We start from the raw sequence: 20,396 nt of genomic DNA, 5'->3' as shown, positions 1-20,396 counted from the left end.
CAACCCTTTGAAGATATTGACTATAAGCCATTCGATCCCGAGAACAATTTGGACCCAGACAATAACTTCTTCAACAACAAACAAAGGGTAACAAACTCTGACTATTACCTGGATGAACAATTCAACACTAATATAAAATTGGAAAATGCACTTTCGGTAATACACTTAAACAGTAGAAGTCTCTATAAAAACTTCACAAAAATTAAAGAATACCTGACTAAATTCAATAAATTTAAAATAATTGCCATATCAGAAACTTGGCAACTGAAATGGAAATAGAAGGTTATGAAATGTTTGCAACTAATAGAGAAAACAAAAAAGGAGGGGGGGGTTGCAATATATGTAAACAAAGCACTTAAATGCAGTAAAATCGAGAGATTGACAAACACAATAGAAAACCTAATGGAATGTCTAACCATTGAAATACACAATAAAAAGGCATCAAATATCATCATAAGCTGCATCTATAGGACACCAGGAACATGTATTGACACATTCAATAAAAAACTAACAGATATGCTCAGTTACTAAAACGATAAGAAAACACGAATAATATGTGGTGACTTTAACATTGACTTATTAAACCCAAATAGACACAAAAAAACAATTGACTTCATAAATACTATGTACAGCAACAGCTTTTTCCCAGTAATCCTGAAACCTAGCAGAATAACAGTTGACACGGCCACATTAATAGATAACATATTTATAAATAAGATTGATCATAAAATGGAAAGTGGACTTCTCATTAATGACATAAGTGACCACCTCCCTGTTTTTGCAGTTTTTCATAATTATTTCGATAGAAAAGCTAAATCAACAACTCGTATAACAGAAATAAGACTAAGAACCCAACGTTCCATCGATGCCTTTAAGCAAGACCTAGAAAAACAAAACTGGACCGAGGTCTACTCAAACGAAGACCCAAATACAGCGTTTGAAGTATTTCTGTTTACCATAATCTCCTTATATGATAAACATTTTCCATTAACTAAAGTCTCGAAAAAGTATAAAGACCCAAGTAAGCCATGGATAACGAAAGGCATAGAAAACGCATGTAAAAAGAAAAACAATTTATAGAAATTGTGGGCAGCCCGGTAGTCCAGTGGTTAGCACATCGGCTTCACAGTGCAGAGGTACCGGGTTCGATTCCAGCTCCGGCCTCCCTGTGTGGAGTTTGCATGTTCTCCCCTGGCCTGCGTGGGTTTTCTCCGGGTGCTCCGGTTTCCTCCCACATTTCAAAAATATGCATGGCAGGCTGATTGAACACTCTAAATTGTCCCTAGGTGTGAGTGCGAATGGTTGTTCGTCTCTGTGTGCCCTGCGATTGGCTGGCAACCGTTTCAGGGTGTACCCCGCCTACTGCCCGGAGAGGGCTGGAATAGGCTCCACGCGACCCTAGTGAGGATCAAGCGGTTAGGAAAATGAATGAATGAATAAATTGTTTTTAAAATTCAGAACTGAAGAAGCAGAAAAAAATATAAGACCTATAAAAAATAAACTAGTAAATATTATAAGAACCAGTAAAAGAGATCATTATCATGCACTATTAGAGCAGAATAAAGGTAACACACAAGAAATATGGAAAATACTTAACCAAGTAATCAGAAATAGTCCTCAAAAAATTGATTATCCAGAGTATTTTATCAAAGGCAAAAATACTATTTTAGAAAAAACTGCAGAAATAGCAACTTAATTTAATGAGTAATTTGTCAACATCGGCAGTAACCTAGCAAAACAAATTCCTGATCCAACAAACCTGCTTGAAATAGATAGATACGTAGAAAAAAAACTCCACGATGTTCCTTACTGCTGTAAAACAAGAAGTATCAAATATTATAAAAACTTTTAAAAATAAAAAGTCAACTGATTGCTTTAATATTGATATGACAATAATCAAGCAGATAATAGAATATGTAGTGCGACCTTTCACGCACATATGCAACCTGTCATTCAAAGCTGGTATCTTTCCATCAAAAATGAAAATTGCTAAAGCTATTCCAATCTATAAAAGTGGAGAAAAACATCTGTTTACAAATTATAGACCAATATCACTACTACCACAATTTTCAAAAATATTAGAAAAACTATTTTCTCGCAGACTTGATAGCTTTATACAAAAGCATGCGCTGTTAAGTGAGAATCAATATGGCTTCAGGGAAAAACGGACCACCTCAATGGCAGTTATGGAGTTTGTGGAAGCAATAGCCACTAATATAGACAACAATGAATTTACTGTTGGGGTTTTCCTAGATCTAAAAAAAGCTTTTGACACAATAGATCACAGTATATTATTGAAAAAACTAGAAAGATATTAGAGGTGTAGCTTATAAATGGATAAAAAGTTATTTAGAAAACGGATATCAGTACGTGCAACTCAACAATAAAAAAACGAATCAACTGAAAATCACTCACGGAGTTCCTCAGGGGTCAGTGCTTGGTCCAAAACTATTCATCTTATATATAAATGATATCTGCAAGGTCTCAAAACTATTTAAATGTGTCCTATTTGCTGATGATACAACTTTTTACTGTTCTGGAATAAATCTGAAACAGCTCCTGATAACCGTAGAAAATGAATTAAACAAATTAAAAAACTGGTTCGACAGAAATAAATTGTCACTTAATCTGAAAAAATCGAAGTTAATTGTTTTTGGCACAAGACCAATCAAACACCAAGCTAAAATTATGGTAAACTCAATTGAAATAGAAAGAGCGTATGAAACCAAGTTTCTCGGATTAGTAATAGACTCAAAACGATGTTGGAAACCACATATCGATAACGTAAAAAGAAAAATAGCCAAGACCGTAGGGATCCTCTACAAAACCAAGGAAGTGCTAAATAAGAGATATTTGTACACATTATACACTTCATTATTATTACCATATATGACCTACTGTGTGGAAATATGGGGAAATGCCTGCAAAACAAACACACTCCCTATTCTCAAACTACAAAAAAAAGCAATTCGAATTATTAATAGATCAAAATATACGGAACCCACAAATCCACTATCTATCAAATTAAATACGATGAAATTTTATGACCTGGTTGACTTTAAAATCGCCCAATTAATGTACAAAGCACACAATAACCTGCTCTGCCAAAACATTCAGAAGTTTTTCGAAATTCGAGTAAGCAACTATGAATTAAGAGGTACCAACTTATTCAAAAAACTCAAAACAACCACAAACATCAAGCAAAGAAGTGTATCTAGCAAAGGTGTTAATCTGTGGAATAATCTCGAAACGGACCTAAAAATGAGTAAATCGCTTGCTGAGTTCAAAAACAAATTCAAAAAAATAGTACAAACAACCTACATCAATCAGAGTTAAAATGATAAATTCTAAACATTAAATATAATGATAAATCAGAACTAAGTTGATAAATGGAGAAAAGTATTGAAATATCCATTATGAATACAAGAGAAAATTGACACAAGAGTGCCAGGGTGAGGATGTATATAATCCCGATACAAACCAAAAGTTGTAAAAATATCACGGTTAAGGGTAAAGTATGAGCCTTAATGGAGACTTCTTCTTACTTTTTCTTTTCTGATTGATATAAAAATGATTTAGTAGATATAAACACATAACGGGGTAGGACTAGATTTTTTACTTTTTTACTTCATCCTACTCCATTGAACATAACTGTGTTGAATGAAGACTGATTGCTTTCTTTTTACTTTTTTTATCTACCTTATTTTCTGTCAAATTATTACTGTATATGTTTTATGTTCAATAAACAAACAAAACAAACAAATGAAAAGAGAGCCCATGGAGTTAAAATAGCAATATTAGAAAATGGCCGGTGCCTTAGCATGAACGCTCTGATATTTTTGTGACGACATATTGTTAAACAAAATGAATGAGTTTAAATTATCCGATATGATGATAGTTCAACAATAATTATATTAAAATATTTTGTCTGTATTTCAAGTTTATGCATGTTTTTTTTTTTTAATCAACTTATGGTGCGTCGTGATTGCAACGCCTGCAATCACAACCAGCCTGGCGCATTAGTCATGGTTGTGCCTGGTTGCGATTATTGGCCAATTTTAATTATATAACTCTGAATAAATCCAGACAACTGAACCCAATTATGTTTTTTTTCGGAAAATATCCTCAAAAACAGAATTTCTGTGGAATGACTCAAAACACAGCCACATACCCCTCAAATATAGTTGGGAAAAGTAACTTTCTTGCATATCTGCTGGTTATATCTGTGACAATACATTTTTCTTTAAATCTCATTTTTTGTGGAAGAGTATAAGATGGCCATACAGCCCAGCCCAATGTCCATCCCCCGAGGACATAGTGAGTGATGAGGTCAAAGGTAGCAAGATTTCCCGCTCGCCTTTGATTTCTTTAAACCATGACCTTCCTGTTGATTCATATTTTTATTCTCCACTCATTCATGCCTTTGGGACAGGAACGCGGCGCTCTTCGGACGGCGTGACGGCGTTTCCCGGTCGGGCGAGGTGTCGGCAGCATGTCTGTGCTCCGGGACAAAGGAAGGAACTCTTAATCACGACGGCCCGCCTGAAGGACGCCACACACGAGGCTTCCTATGGGAGACAAACGCTCTTGAGTGGAAATCAATTTGAGCATTTCTTCCATATCCTTCATATGCATTTTAAAGTAATAATCCTAGTCCACTTTTTGTACGCACTAGTAGGACAACTTTAGTACAATAGTAGGACATGTTACTCATACTACGAGTGATATGATAATATTTTACAACATCTAGCGCAGGGGTGTCAAACTCATTTCACGTTGTGGGCCACATACGGCCTCGGTTGATGTCAAATGGGCCGGACCATGAAAATTATACCATACTCTGCATTGAATAACCAAAATAATATGTCTTTCCTTTGTTATGGTCTAAAGAAGCAGAAGAACATTACGAAAATGTTGACATTTAATGAACATTTCAGGAAGCACCTTAAGATTTCCTTCGACAAATGTGCGTTTGACTTTTATCATTCACATATATGCATTGCAACTGATCCCACTGATTGTACAAAGGCACAAAACATTAACAAGTATTGGTATTGAAAAATATAGTCATGCACTTTAAGATTAAACGAGATTTATCAAGAAAGGATTTTTTTTTCATTTACACAAGTGCATATAAAATCTAAATTTATTCCCTGACTACACCTTACAAACAAAGGAGGGTGCTATTAAATGTGCAAAGAATTAAGTATTAATATGACCTTGATAGCATCTGCTGTGTTGGGTCCATCTCAGTGACAGATTGAGACTGTGGTTTTCTTCTTCTCTGATCAGAACAATGTTGTCTTCTACTCTGATCAAAACAGTGTGTCCCCTAGCAGATGCTCCATGAATTGAACCTTATTAAAAATATTAATTCCATGTCTTTTATGCATTTTTTTAATTATCCTGCGGGCCTTATTGAACGTCCTTGGGGACCGGTTCCAACCCGCGAGCCGTATGTTTGACACCATTCATCAAGCGCTCCACCAGTACAGTATATTTGTAGTTTTCCATTCACGACTCTGCCTTTTTGTGGACTTATTTCTGATGGTTATCAAGTTAATTTGTATGTTAATATTAAAAAATGTAAAAATCACATTGACCTTATTCATCATGTTAAATACGGAAGGAAGATACTGTACGGAATAAGGCCGGAATCAGAACACGAGTCTCCTTGAAGGTCTTCACAGGATCTGCCATGTTTACATGGAGGTGAGCGGGCAAAACACGCCAACGGAGACAAACAAGGGAAGGATGTTGGTGGCGAAAGGAGGTGGAGGGTGGAGGGGGCGGGTGGTCGAGGTGGAGGTGGGGGTCGTGACTAGTATGTTTTTTTCATTTGGCAACAAACAACAGGCTGGAGTTGGCAAAAGTCCTTTTCCATGATGAGGGGCATCCTTTTACCTTTCCTGTCTTGGGCTTGAACTTATTTCCCAATGACAAAGTCCACGGCACGACATCCGAAAAAGCACAATCATCCTCAACATTTGTTTCATAAAAGTACAGTCACACCCTTTTTTACGGCGATACGTTCCAGACAATTACAAAAAAAATTACATGAAAATCAACAAGATATACATTTTCAATGATATATTTTTGCTCAGGCCAAATCTGTATCTCGGACCGCCCAAAAAGTGCTGTGCAGTTATCGTGGGGCATCTACTGCAAACTGAAAGACTTACAGAGTGTCAATTACTTGAGGATTTGCAGCATTTGTGTCAGGACTCGTCCCTGAGTAACATTGTAATCATATTACATCGTGGTACCAAGGAACTATGTGGACATGAGTTGAGGAACATCATTAGCAATGCTTTGCTGCCATCTTGTGGTAACTATAGGCAAAACAAACTCTCGGGGCAGGTGGGAGGGCGTGCATTTGCACATTTTTGTTAAGAGTCACTCGCTATAGAAGACTGTAAGCAAATTACAAAATGACAGTTCAAATTAAGAATTACAAATACTTTCTTTTAACACATGTTTTCATCTACAAATGACCTGACTCATCTGTCCGTCTTAAAACCACATGAGTACCTCTAATATAAGTGAAAGTTGCCAAAATGTTCCCTCAACAGCGACGGAATGTTTAAATTCCTCAAGAGTGAGTGCCTGCTGGATGGAATCAATGCTCAGCCCGACTCGGCACGCATGTCTCTCTGATCTATTTTTGGGCACGTTTGAACTCAATTAGTAGAAATCTGAAGCATTTGCAGGATCCCGCTTTGCACGCTGAGAGCGCAATGTGTGTTGTGTTGCGTGTTGGTCTAAAAATAGAAGCAGATGTTCCTGTTTCGCAGAGATGTACTGCGGTCAATTTGACAATCTCCACACAAGTTATGCAACGCCATTATTCCACACGTGGGACACAGCACGCATTGGAATTTTTTGTTTCCTCATTTGAAAGACATTCACATCCACCAATGGGTAGATTCATTCTGTGATACAAAGTCAATTATACCTTTCATCAAAGATAAAAGAAAAGCACTTTTAACTTAGCCCATCACAGCCATCTTCGGGCAGCAGGCGAGGGACACCCTGAACCGGTTGCCAGCCAATTGGGCACACAGACACGGACAACCATCCACGCTCACACTCATACTCACACCTAGGGACATTTTAGAGCATCCCCTCACCCTGCCATGCATGTTTTTGGAATGTGAGAGGAAGCCGGAGTACCCGGAGAAAACCCAGACAGGCCCAGGGAGAACATGAAAACTCCACACAGGACGGTCAGGGCCGGGATCAAACCCACATTCTCGACACTGTGAGGTCAACGCACGAACCACCGGGCCGCCGAAATCAATTATGTTATAGAAATGATAAAAGTTTCAAACAACTTCTGCTTGGAACCCACACAGAGGAGCGGTGCTTGCACAGTTCTACAAAACAAGAAACAGAACATGCGTGCTTCAACCTGTCCGCTAGCTTAATGGTAACATATGTAAGCTTTTATATATATATATATATATATATATATATATATATATATATATATATAAATAATGTGAAATATCATAAACGGGCCTAACATTGACAATACTACAATGCTAATATTTTTTGAACTGCTACTTTCATTGTGATGCCATCACATCGCAAAATTATATACAACAACGCCATATAACTATTCATGGCATTAAAGAAGAGACAGATGCCTTTTGCCTATTAGAGGATAAAAAACAAAATTTACTAAGGCAGAAAACAGCTCAACTTAATCTTCCAATTCATCAACTCCAAACCACTCCAAATCTCCAGACTAAATCATAACAGCTCATGAACAGTATTTGGCAAAAACAAAAAAAATAGGACAAAAACATGAAAACAATGACATTGTACTCACCACAGATGCTAATGCATAACTCCTGCTTGTCTATTTTGCTAGCAGTAGCGCACATACGTGCCACTCTGAATGTGCCCAAAAATTCCTTTTTCTTCTGGAGAAACCACTCAGCCAGCAACACTGTTGGCTTAAAGTCCAGTTTTGGTTAAAATGAATTTTTAATCATATTCAGCATTTGTCCCCCAACTGCTCAATCACCTGCACGTAATTATAAATTCCACTGAAACAGGTCTGATCAACCAATCAGAGAACGGAAAAGTTCTGACATCACTTAGAATTTGCGAAGGCGGAGATTTGTGAATCTGAAATCTGATTGGTTCAGATTATTTATTTTGTCCTCGTGTGTGCGCGCGCGTGTGTGTGTGTGCGCGCGCGCTTAGAACCTTGTGCATGGAGCGAGGCTGTCCCCTTGTGTCCACCGTGACATGGTAGGTAAAGTGGAGTGCAGTGCCTCGTAAATCCAGCAGAGAGCAGCAGTGCGTGGACGAAAGCTTGAATTGCAAGCTTCAAATTCTAACCCTTCTAATGTCATCTTGTGTTGTTGTTATTGTTGTTGTTTTTAGGTCTGTTGTCCAGGATTACTTGCCTGACTGTAAAAGGGGAAAAACGCTTTACAGGGCGATTTACTCTTATCTGGTAAGTGGCACGATCTGGTAAAACACCACAAACTATTCTCGCAATGAGTAAATGTATTTCTATTAAACGCCTCCCACCCACATCCTTCTTGAAAAAAGACACGAGTTAAAGAGGAATGGTGGTGTCTTTCATTGGAAACTCGTAAATATTTTGTTGGTAGTAAAGAGATATCGTCAACATTTATTAGCCAATTGGTCACCTGGTAAATGAATGAGCCTTTGAAACGATTCCAAATAATATTGACACCATTTGAAAGTGGTCCACGTGTCTCGTTTTGCATGCTGTATTTTGGATGAGCAACAGGATTTGCAATAACGATCGTGTCGCTCTCAAGTGGGGACGAGGAGGGGGCCGTGGGGTGTGGGGGTGGTGTTATTCATCCTTGTAACCGGAATTAGCTGTGAAGTGCGACCTTGAGGTGTGAACGCAGCGCGCGGTTCAAGGGAGAGGGGAAAAAAGAGGTGTGCTTCGGAGAGGCGTTGGATTGGGGGCCGTGGGGGGGGGGGGCTCCCATACTTTGCACCTCATTTGCAAGTGAATATGCGAGCAAATATTGGAAGCGTGGAACTTGCAAACGTGCACAGTCCGTCCATTAAATAAGACCTTTTGCGGCAATCGTCTTATCAGATGCCAAAGTTTGGCTCACAAACCTGAGAGAAGGGGTGTGGGGGGGGGGGCATCTTCAATGACGTCACAGTCATAGTGAAGACCCGCAGTGCTTCACTGTGGAATACACAAACACGTCGTTTGAAAGTGAATAGATGAAAAAAATTAGATATTTTTGTCATTTTGGAAGAAAACAATTAGCTCGTAGACGAGGTATAAAAAATAATCACTGTGACTAATATTTTCGTTTGTGCTATAATTTGCCTTTAATTTGTTTTTGTTTTTCATTCTTTCGTTTTAATTAATTGCATTTTTTATACATGTCAATAAACCCCTAGATAGAAATGAAAATGAGTCATGTCCAGTGAAAATATGAGTGCATTTTTGGAGGCAAGCACCCAATATATCTGTACAGCTTCATTCTACTACTGATATACAGACACTGGAGAAATGTGAAAACTGTTCATGACATTATTTTGGGAGGTGGTGGAAATGCGGGCTGTGTTTTCCCGGAAAATTAAAAAAAAATTGTAACCTTAATTGTAACCTAACATTTTAGCATATATTGAAGCAACAATAAATGTGTACAGTATACTGTAGCTTAGAAAAAAAGCACCGTTTAACCACATTAACAAGACTATAAAACGAATATAATGTTGTCTTCATTGGGCGGTAAATGTACTTTTCTTTAAAATAAAAAAATCAATGAATTAAAAAGACATTGTACATTTACAAATACATTTGAATATGGGGAAATGTTCTAATATTTTCATGAAAGATATTAGATACATTAGAAATGCAGTCGTTTATTTTTTTATCTAAACCACGGTGTGTTTTCATGGAATGGCCCTGGTGACTTCAAAACTTATTTTCAGTGTGTATTTATGTGTGCACAATTTTTGTGCTTTGTGGCCTGTGGTTGGCGCCTCTCATGTTAATGAATGAATTTGGGGAGAAGGCCCACTGTCACCTGATGACATGCCCCCTCGCATGGGTGGGTGGGTGCGTGTGTTGGGGCGGGGGGGACTTTCATTTGGATGCAAATGTGGAAGGGAGTTGAAGGGAGTTGACGTCAAGGCGGCTGGCTTGTAGCCTTTTAGTGGTATCTTGTCATTATGCAGCAAGCACATCATGTGAGAACACCAGCAACCTGCACGGACTACAACTAACAAAAAAAAGGGGGGACCCCTATTTTGGACCACTTTCACGAGGATTCCCTTCTCTTTTTCTACCCCCCGCCCCCTTTCAAGCATGTGTCCTTAGACTCTTTCCAAGTCGAACCTCCTCGTAGCGTGAGCCAAAGCCATGTATGTGGGCTACCTTCTGGATAAAGAGAGCGGCATGTATCACCAAGGCCCCGTGCGACGATCCAGCATCAGCCTGCCCCCCCAAAACTTCGTGTCCTCGCCACAGTACCCCGACTTCAGCGGATACCACCACGTCCCCAACATGGACTCGCACGGCCACGGCCAGGCGGCGGGCGGTTGGGGGCCGTCGGCGTACGGACCCTCCCGTGAGGATTGGAGCGCCTACGGCATGGTGCCCCCGAACACGCTGGCCACACCCGTCAACAACTCGTCGCCGGCGCAGGTGCCCTACTGCTCGGCCGAGTACACCCACATGCACCCGCCGCCCGCCTCCGCCCTCCTGCAGCCGCCGCCGCCCACGGACGACGGGAGCGGCGGCGGCGGCGGCGGCGGAGGCGGTGGAGGCGGTGGAGGCGGCGGGAGCGCGCATATGTCGCCCGACCGAGAAAGGCGCAACTCATACCAGTGGATGAGCAAAACTGCGCAGTCCTCCTCCACAGGTGAGACACGCACCCAGAAAAAAATATGCATCAATGAGCTGGGATTGAGAAAGAAAAGCACGCGTGACCAAAAAAAAAATGGTTTGGAGCAAATTATGTTAGTATGACGTGGGAATAAATGTATCTTGACGTTATTATTCCTTTTTTTACACTCTTATAGCACGTGCCATTTCATGTGTTTTATGCACTTATTATCAGACTAAGAGCCAACTCTTAAGGTTATTGTTCCCCTATGAAAGAAGGCATTTTACATTTTTAATGGGGAAGGGTATTTGGCTGTAAAACAAATTTTCAATAAGAGTGGAAATGACACTCTTCTAAAGCCCATAGAACCACATTTGGTTTCTTTTTTTTTCTTAGAATGTATTTTACATTCTTAACAAGGCAAGGTCTCACATTTGCCTCTGAAAAGTTATTTTCCACTCAAATGACGAGTGTAGTTTACTTTCCAAAAGGCGACATTTGTTTCCTTGCAGTGATTTGCCTTTAATAAAGTGTATCTTGTAACCTTAGCCTGAAGAAGCTTATACTAATTTCTAAAAAAATATTTTCGCCTATTAAAGAGTGTATTTTACATTTTTAAGGGTACCATATTTGAAGCCTCACTGCGAACGTTCTTTTCTAATAGAGTGTAAATGACCCCCAGAATAGTCCTGAACTATATTTGGTTACTAAAAGTCATTGATCCCTATTAAAAGAGTGCACTTTTTTGCCGTGTTAAAAAGCATGGCATTTTAGTTTATTCGCATGCGTGCTTTTGAACACTTCCTTAAAGTTTTTTTTTCTCTTGTTAAAGAGTGTATTTTGCAAATTTAACAAGACAAAGATCCATACTGTACATGGTTCCTGAAAGGCTTTGTTTCCTTATTCAACGGTGCATTTGACATTCTTCATTGGAAAAGTTCCCATATTTGGTTCCAAACCTTGATCTCTCCTCCACACCCTTTCTTAAGGAAGCATACTTGATTGCAGTGTAATGTATTAAAACACACCCATAAAAGAGCACAAGTGAATTATTTCTCCCTTATAAGGGTGGATGTTAATGATGTCCAGAACCATATTTGGTTCCCAAAATATATATTTCTCCCAAAAAATACACCATGTATTTTCAGATCTTCAAAGGACCAATATTAGGTTATAAGTGCATTTTACACTCTTCGTGGAGTGAAAGTACCATATTTGGTTCCTTACGGGGATTTTATACGCATTTAATAGTGTTTTTGATCCTTGATAAGGTAGTCTACCGTATTTGGTTCCTAAATGTTATTTTCCCCTTAAGAGAAGTCAAGTCAAGTTTATTTTGTTTATGTTAGAGAAGTGTATTTAACAAATTGCGAAAGCAATGAAGCATGCTGCATACTTGGCTGATAAATGTTAATCTTGCTTGATTAAACTGTGCATGCCCTGAGTAGGACCCAAGGAACCACATTTCATTATTGAAAGATATATTTCCTGATCAAATTCTGCATGTAGTACCCTTAGAAGAGCAAGAATCTACATACTGTACTGTCTTAAATTTGACAGTGATTTTTATTCAAACAGGCCCTGCACCCTAGCCTGCAGCTCCCTTACAAAAACATTTCTTTTACTTAAAAGACAATGTCCCAAATTGTATTTGGTTCCTGCAGTGCTTTCGCCAATTTAAGAGAGAGGGGATAGAATAAGGAACCTTTTTTTCCTGACATTTTTCCATGATGAGCATTAAAAGAGGAAAGAACCCATATTTGGTTCTTAAAAGCTATGCCCATGCCCACCCCCACTCCTCGCCCCTAGGAAAGCACATTTGACAAGTAATGTAAACCACATCGATTAGTTTTGATCAATATTTTGGACTTATTATTAAATAGTGCATCCTACATTCTTAAAAGGGCAAGGAGCCATAGCTGGTTCCTAAAAGTTGCTCCCCCCTGTATTAAACTGTGTATTTTTCCACTGTTAATAATCCCATAAACGTTATTTGGCTCCTTTTCAACTCAAGGCCCCAAATGAAGTGCACTTCCTCCCAGGGATACAAACCTATGCAAATAAATCAATTATTGGACATGAACTATACATACAAATGTGTGATAAGCATTGCTAACAAAGAACATGGATCAAAAAGCGAGTTGCAAGAGCACGCGCCTGATTGACAACTTATGAAACAGTTTGTTGTTTCTGAATGAAATAGTTTTTCTGACAAAAGATTAGAACTATCCATCCATACACCCATCCATTTTCTAATCGGCCTATCCTCACAAGGGTCGCAGGGGTGCTGGAGCCTATGGTAATATAAAAATGTATTTGGAAAAAGATTTGAAGGTAATTGTTCCACAAAGAAATAATTTAAATATGTTATTTAATTGTTTTTCTATTTCTATTCTGTCAAGAAAGGACCTCATCTTTTCATATGGAGTGATGATAAGTCAAGTCAACAGTATTTATAGAGCACTTTCAAACAGCCATCGCTGCATACAAAGTGCTGTACATGGAGCAATTTAACATGCACAATAAACAGTAAGACAAATCGGTAATAAAGGCGGTAGAAAGCACCAAACAGTAAAACCAAGAACAAATCTAAGTCATGCTGAGTCGAATGCTAAAGAATACAAGTGAGTTTTGAGGAGGGTTTTGTCATTATGTCATAATGTCAAACACGTGACCATGATATATGTATATGTACTGTTTATATATATATATATATATTTTTGTCCCATGCGTGTAAATACCTTCTGATATTCTGTAGCAAATGGTTGATGATATTGCTATAAAAAATATTCGTTACTAGGATCTTCTTGTGTGCTTGAATAAAGAAGACAAAAAAGTTACTAATATAGTATTTAAAATAGTATTGAATAACATAATTTAATGATATATATAAAAAATAATACAACAGTACATGAGAATTATTCGAATTGTTGTTTCATCGTGACAATAATGCAAAGTTGACATTTTTTTCTTTTTTTCTTCATCCTATCAAGTAATTTCCTACTTGAGTCATTGTAAATGACACTAAATGTAAAATAAAATATTTGACATATAGGCTCATAGTGAGCATTTGGTTTTGTCAATCTATATCCATTTAAAAAAAAGAATAAATATGTATTCTTAGTGAACTCAATTACATGGTTTTCTTTCATTGTAAATAATCACGTAAATAAATCATAATCACATAGAATATACAGTATAAGTCACGTAGAATACTCCATTTGACACGCGTATTTGATTATTTTTATTATCTTTAAAACCAATGGTTTGAGTTGATTGTAATTCACTGCATCAAATAACAATTAATATTGAATTCATGATTATATTGTGATTTAAATGACATATTTTTTTCCGAGCATATTTTGATTGCATTTTCTCGTTGTTGTTGTTTTTCCTTTAACTTCCTCATCGAATGACTTGAGGATCCGATTTGATCCGTTTTCACGATCAAAAGTGAGCCTTGAGCACCCCATGAGAAGCTCTCCAAAGCAAACTCATGAATAATGAGTCAAATCAGCATATAGCGACGATGACCTGCAAGCGGTGGGAACGTGGCAACGTGAGTGCGTGGGGCCCGGACCCGCGACGGGTCTTTTGCCTTGGCGGAGGTCAAGAGGGAGAGGCGAAAAAGAGGGTGAGAGAAGGCGCCAGGCTCAGCTTGTGTTCAGGCGTGGGAAGTCACGTGACCTGCTTGCGCGTTTGCCGTGTGCGCGCGGGTCACACCGCGAAGTGGGGCGACGTGGCTGCAGCTTGTCGACACCTCGCCTCGCTTTGATATTGCGGCCTCGCTTCCTCCTTCGAGGAGGGAGAGGCGCTTTTCGCACCTCTGAGGCGTGCGCGCCACGTCATCATTACGTGGGCTACTCTGCGTTGCGTTCCACGAGAGGGAAGACACGCGTGGCATGGGTCGGAGAGGGCTGGGGCATGGGAGGGGGGAGAATAAATTTTGGGGGTCCTTTTATTCATCCCATGAAATGATTTGCACGAACAGTAGATGACTATTTGAGTGAAAGTAAAGCGAAATAAAACTTGGGTTGGGAACACTGGCAGTGCAAAATACAAAAATAGCAGCGTAGAGGAGGGACCAAGAAAAATCAAATTTGTGGGGTTTTTTTGGGGGGGGGACATCGGTTTATATTCATCTGTGCTGTATGTTACACATATGTACAGCACATTTGACAATAAAGTTGTATTCAATTCAATTCGAATACGTCATAGTTCAGTTTCACATTGACATTGATCCTAATGGTAAAAAAAAAAATCATTGTATGAAAGACGATTTAATCAAATGAAACATCACTGGAAAGCAAGTAGCTGTGCAGTTGCCAGTAGAAAAGGCCACAAAACAGCAACTGGTGGGGGGTTTTGTATTCCCATGAACAACTTGAACGTCTGGCCAAGTGAATGGAATATAGTCCAACATCAAATTTAGGATTTCTTGCAAGTTGTAAATTATTCATGGCCACAAATTGATGTGGCATGACGACAAATTGCTGTTTCATTCGCTTGTTATATCCAATTTGTAGCCAAAACGTAACATTTCATGGCCACAAATTGCTATTGTGTGCATGTTATACTTAATTTGAAGCCACAAACCACAGATAAAAAAAAATGAGCCAAGGCAGACGGGACTCCAATTCACAAAACGCGGGCAATTTCCTTGGGAACCCAATTGTCTCATAAAAAATGATTACCGTACTAAAGTTGTCTTCAATTTAAAGCATTTTAGTGTTGATCTGGGTTCCTGAATTAAAGTTCTTAATCTGTCATGATTGCTTTGACTGCTACCAGCCTCCCTTCTCGTGCAATGGACAAGTCTGGTTTTCTTGCTCTTGGAATTGAAGGGGGGGGGGGGGGGGGGCGGGAATCAAGCAGCAGCTGCACTCAATTCATTTGAAAATGATTTTGCTGAAGAAAAGCTAAATATAATTATATCTAACCTTAAACAGTAACATTTTCTTGGCCCTCTATTTGGCTCCGGCCATCTTGCGAGAATGTCGCAGACTGGTTTTATCTGCTGGCTTGTGTATGTCTGTGTGTGTGTGCGCGCTGCAAGAGTTTAGAAATCCTGGCGAAGGTGACTTGCAGGTCCACATCAAAGCGGACATTTGCGTATGTGAAGAGCAAAGAGCAGAGATGCGGATTTGATGCTGGAAACTGATAGGGCCGGTCCAGGCATGCCGACAGCCGGCCGCCTCATTCTGGTCCGACCAGGCCTGGCTGTCTATGTGCATTTTCCCAACATTTAGTGAACCGAGGCACATATTTCACTTGAGAAACATCTCACGACACACCAGCACACAGAATCTCTCTCTCTCTCTATACATATATACTGTATATAGAGATAGATAGATAGATATTTCTGCCTTACTATGTTTGTGATGTATAAAATGCATATATACATAAATATGTGGGTGCATATAAACAGTGCCTTGCAATGTTTTTTTTTAAACCATTTTAGGCTTCAAACAAACATATAGCATGTTATTTATTTTAAGTGAAGAATGAACATCAAGTGTAACATATGGCGAAGTGGAACAAAATTCATACGATATGTTTGTTTTTTTTAAAAATGGGGCATGGCAAATGACCCCCCCCCCTCCCCGGTCAATACTTTGTCGAAGCATCTTTTGCTATGATTCCATCTGAAAGTTTGTTGGGGTATGTCTCTATCAGTTTTGTGCATCAACAGAGTGACATTTTTGTCCATTCTTTCTTGCAAAACAGCCCCAGCAGAGGAAGATTAGACGGAGGGCATTTGTGTTTTCAGATCTTAACACAGATTGTCAATTGGGTTCAGGTCTGGTCGTTGTAACACCTGGATATGTTTCGTTTTGAGCCATTCCGTTGTAGATTGTGCTCGATGTTTCGGATCATGATCTTGTCGACCTCTGTCCCAGTCTCCGATCTTTTGTGGACTCCAGAAGGTTTTCTTGGCCCTGTATTTGGCTCCAGTCATTTTGCCATCAATTCTAACCATCTTCCCTGTTCCTGCTGAAGGAAAACAGCTCCAGGCCATGATGCTGCCACGATCATGTTTGACAGTGAGGAGGATTGTGTGTTCAGGGTGATGTGCCGTGTTTCTTTTACGCCAAACACGTTTTCCATTTTACTTTTCGGTTTCATCTGACCAAGAGAGCACCTACTTCCACATGTTAGCTGTGTCTTGCAGGTGGCTTGGCAAACATCAAATGGGACCTTTTCTGTATTTCTTTGAAAAATGGCTTTTGACTTGCCACTCTTCCATGAAGGCCACATTTGTGTGCAGTGTAGGGCTAATAGCCGATCATGGGCCTATTGGCTACATCTTTGATCAGCACTCTTGTTTTGGGTGAAAATTTAGAGGGGCAGTTGGGTCTTGGTAGGTTTGGAGTGGTCTGTTCTCTCTCTATTTTAATTTGATTGATCGAACGGTGCTCTGTGAGAAGCTTAAAGCTTGTGAAATCTTTTCATATACTAGTTCTGCTTTCAGCTTCTCCGCAACTTTACCTGCCTTGTACGTTACTTGGTCTTCATGAAGCTGTGTGCTCCCCAATAGTTTTTTAACAGACCTCTGAAACTATCACAGATATACTGTATGCTGAGACTCGATTGCACACAGGTGGGCTATTTGTAATTCTCAGTCATTCATGTCAACATTGCATCATTCGAAATTCATGAGAGAATTTCTGGAGTGAGGATGAAAAATATCATTCACCCCGCTTTCAGTTTTTTCTTTCAAAATAAAGTTGAAAGTATTGTATGAAATTTGTTCCACTTCACGATTGTGATTGATGTTGTTTTTTCCACAAAAAAAAAATAAAATCAAATTTTCTATCTTTATTTGAAGCATAACAAAAGGTCAAAAACATCAACAGGGCGAATACATTGCAACTAACGACTATTTTGTCAATGAACCAATGAATCAGATTGAAAAAAAAAAAGATTTCCATCCCTTTATTCCAAAACAAGACCTTATTTAAAATTGACAGTGCATAAAATGCGCAAACACAAATTAGAATTCAGTGATTGGTTTGGTCTGGAACATGAGAAAAGGCGTAAAATGATTACCTTTGTTTTCTAAAGTAAAAGCAGATATTTACAAATGGTTTATTGTGGAAAACAAAGACGCTAGGTAGCTAGCTGGATATCAAGATAGAAAGAAGGATGATAGCTAGCTAGCTTGCTAGTTCGCTAGCTCGCTAGCTAGATACATGATGAATTTGTTTCATTTGTCAAACAATAATAACAGTGTTTCAGAATCCCGGCTCTATAAGAACTGCAAGTGCCTGTTTTTATTTTCCCATGAAGGGAAGACAAGGACGAAGGAGAAGTATCGGGTGGTGTACACGGACCACCAGCGGCTAGAGCTGGAAAAGGAGTTCCACTTCAACAGATACATCACCATCAGGAGGAAAGCCGAGCTGGCCGTCAACCTGGGCCTGTCCGAGAGACAGGTGGAACGCGCAACACACAAAGAAACAAACCTTGATTGTCCTCGTTGAGTCATTATGTCCGATTTCTTGAGCACCGCATCTTTCTCTCTGCATTCAAGACATATTGTGGTGCACCTGTGCTCCAATTAGTTTGTGAGAGATCTTTTTTTTACATAGGTAAATTATTAAAAAAACATATATATATAACTGATGAGGAAAAATAATATCTTTCTAGCCATCCATCCATCTCTCTCTCTCTCGCCCTCTCTCTCTCTCTCTCTCTCTCTCTCTCTCTCTCTCTCTCTCTCTATATATATATATATATATATATTTGGCCTTTAGAAAAATGGTGAGAGTTTTAATAACATTACGTTTCTCCTGTTATGTGCATTATACAGTCGGGTTAATAAAATCAATAAGAAATGAAATAAAAACAAATAAACAGGAAACACAGTATAATAAGAAATGAATAAGATCAAATTACATGAAAAATAATATACAATGAAATAATACAAGATAAAAAATACACTACTCAGCAAATAAAATACAATAAATTAAAATAACATTTAAAACATTAAAATATAAATACAACAATAAATGACTACATAAAAAAATTAAAAATTAAAAATATTTAAACATTGATACAAAAATAAATGAATAAGTAAAATTTAATAACTAAAGAAAACAATTAAAATATAGAAAAGAGTCGATAGTTTAAATAAAAATAAAATAAAAATCATAAATCACAATTCCAAAAAAGTTGTAATAAAATAAAATAAAAACTTAATAATACTGTATAAGACAAAATAAAATACGTATGTGTATCTCTTGTTGGCAGGTGAAGATCTGGTTTCAGAACCGGCGTGCCAAGGAACGCAAGCTGATCAAGAAGAAGATGGGCCAGTCGGATGGCAGCGGGGGCTCCGTACACAGCGACCCGGGTTCCGTCAGCCCTCTGCCGGTTCCGGGCTCGCTCAGTCCCACGGACATCCACGGCGCCCTGTATCCTGCCCCCCACCCTCACCCTCATGCCCATCCTCATCCTCATCCTCACCCACATCCCCACCCCCACCCTCAGCCCCCTCCAGCACAGGCCATGAGCACGTTGCCGCCCATCAGGAATATACAGCAAGTGACTGTCAGCCAGTGACGTGGCACCAAACACATGGAACCAAATGGAGCACTCCGACACACTGCAGCAGGACTTTTCACACAATGTGCTTGTTTTTTTTTTTTTTTAAATACAATAGTTCCATTACCTCAGGAGGCGGGGAAAGTGGGTTCCAACTTCCAAAGCTTGACATTGTTTGTGAATTTTAATGAGATATAAATGTTTTTGGGTTGAAATATCTTTGTTTGTGAAATATGAAAACTCAGGGAATAATCAATCATGTTAAATTTTCCAGTGTAAAAAAAAAATGTGGATGAGAATAGTATAGAATGGTGTTCTCTGGCAATGTTAACAATGTACATAAAATACTTTTTTGCAGAATTTGCCAAGTTGATCCATTACAAGAAATAACTTCATACATATATATATATATATATATATATATATATGTGTGTGTGTGTGTGTGTGTGTATGTATATATATATACATACACACACACAGTATACAGTCATGTATACTGAACAATAGAATATGAACAAAATAGCATGTTTGTTGTGGAGCAGTTTTTTGGTCATCGGTACCTTCATTTGAGGATCAATTTTGTAATTTTGAGGAGCAATTTTTCACAGGTTAATCCCAGAGACCTCAAGGAAAGGTTTCATTAAACACAAAAAATATTGGACAATGCAACAAATGGACAATTGTTTTTCTTTTTTTACAAAAAGCATTTGTTACTTAAAGTCTCATTGCAACAAACTCATTTGTTGTGTAAGAACACTTTAAGTGGGGGAATGTCCGACAAATGTAAATTTCAGTTTTACTTCAGTCGTTCTGAATAGGTTTTATGGTTTTTGGTAAAGCTAAATTGAAAAAAAAGATAAGATCTACTGGAATATAATTTGAGAACACTGGTTTTGCAGACCTCCAAGGTAAAAAGAAAAACTTATTCACAGTCATGGGTATTATTACTGATTTCGAGATGACTCTAAAAAAGCATGCTTAGCCAAACTATACTAGAAGTTA

The 20,396-nt window shown here is 38.6% G+C and overlaps 1 protein-coding gene across 1 annotated transcript; it reads left to right on the top strand.

The window, feature by feature from the left end:
- Positions 1–10,172: 10,172 nt before the first annotated feature.
- On the top strand, positions 10,173–19,503 carry cdx4 (caudal type homeobox 4). The gene is made up of 3 exons (XM_052072593.1): positions 10,173–10,883; positions 18,138–18,283; positions 19,101–19,503. Exons 1-3 carry the CDS (start codon positions 10,382–10,384, stop codon positions 19,410–19,412), a joined length of 960 nt encoding a protein of 319 aa, XP_051928553.1. The 5' UTR covers positions 10,173–10,381; the 3' UTR covers positions 19,413–19,503.
- The last annotated feature ends 893 nt before the right edge of the window (positions 19,504–20,396 follow it).

This window comes from Hippocampus zosterae, chromosome 1, assembly GCF_025434085.1.
Source record: "Hippocampus zosterae strain Florida chromosome 1, ASM2543408v3, whole genome shotgun sequence".
NCBI classification, from domain to species: domain Eukaryota; kingdom Metazoa; phylum Chordata; class Actinopteri; order Syngnathiformes; family Syngnathidae; genus Hippocampus; species Hippocampus zosterae.
The sequence above is the reverse complement of the archived record's forward strand: the minus strand, read 5'-3'. Positions and strand labels throughout refer to the sequence as shown.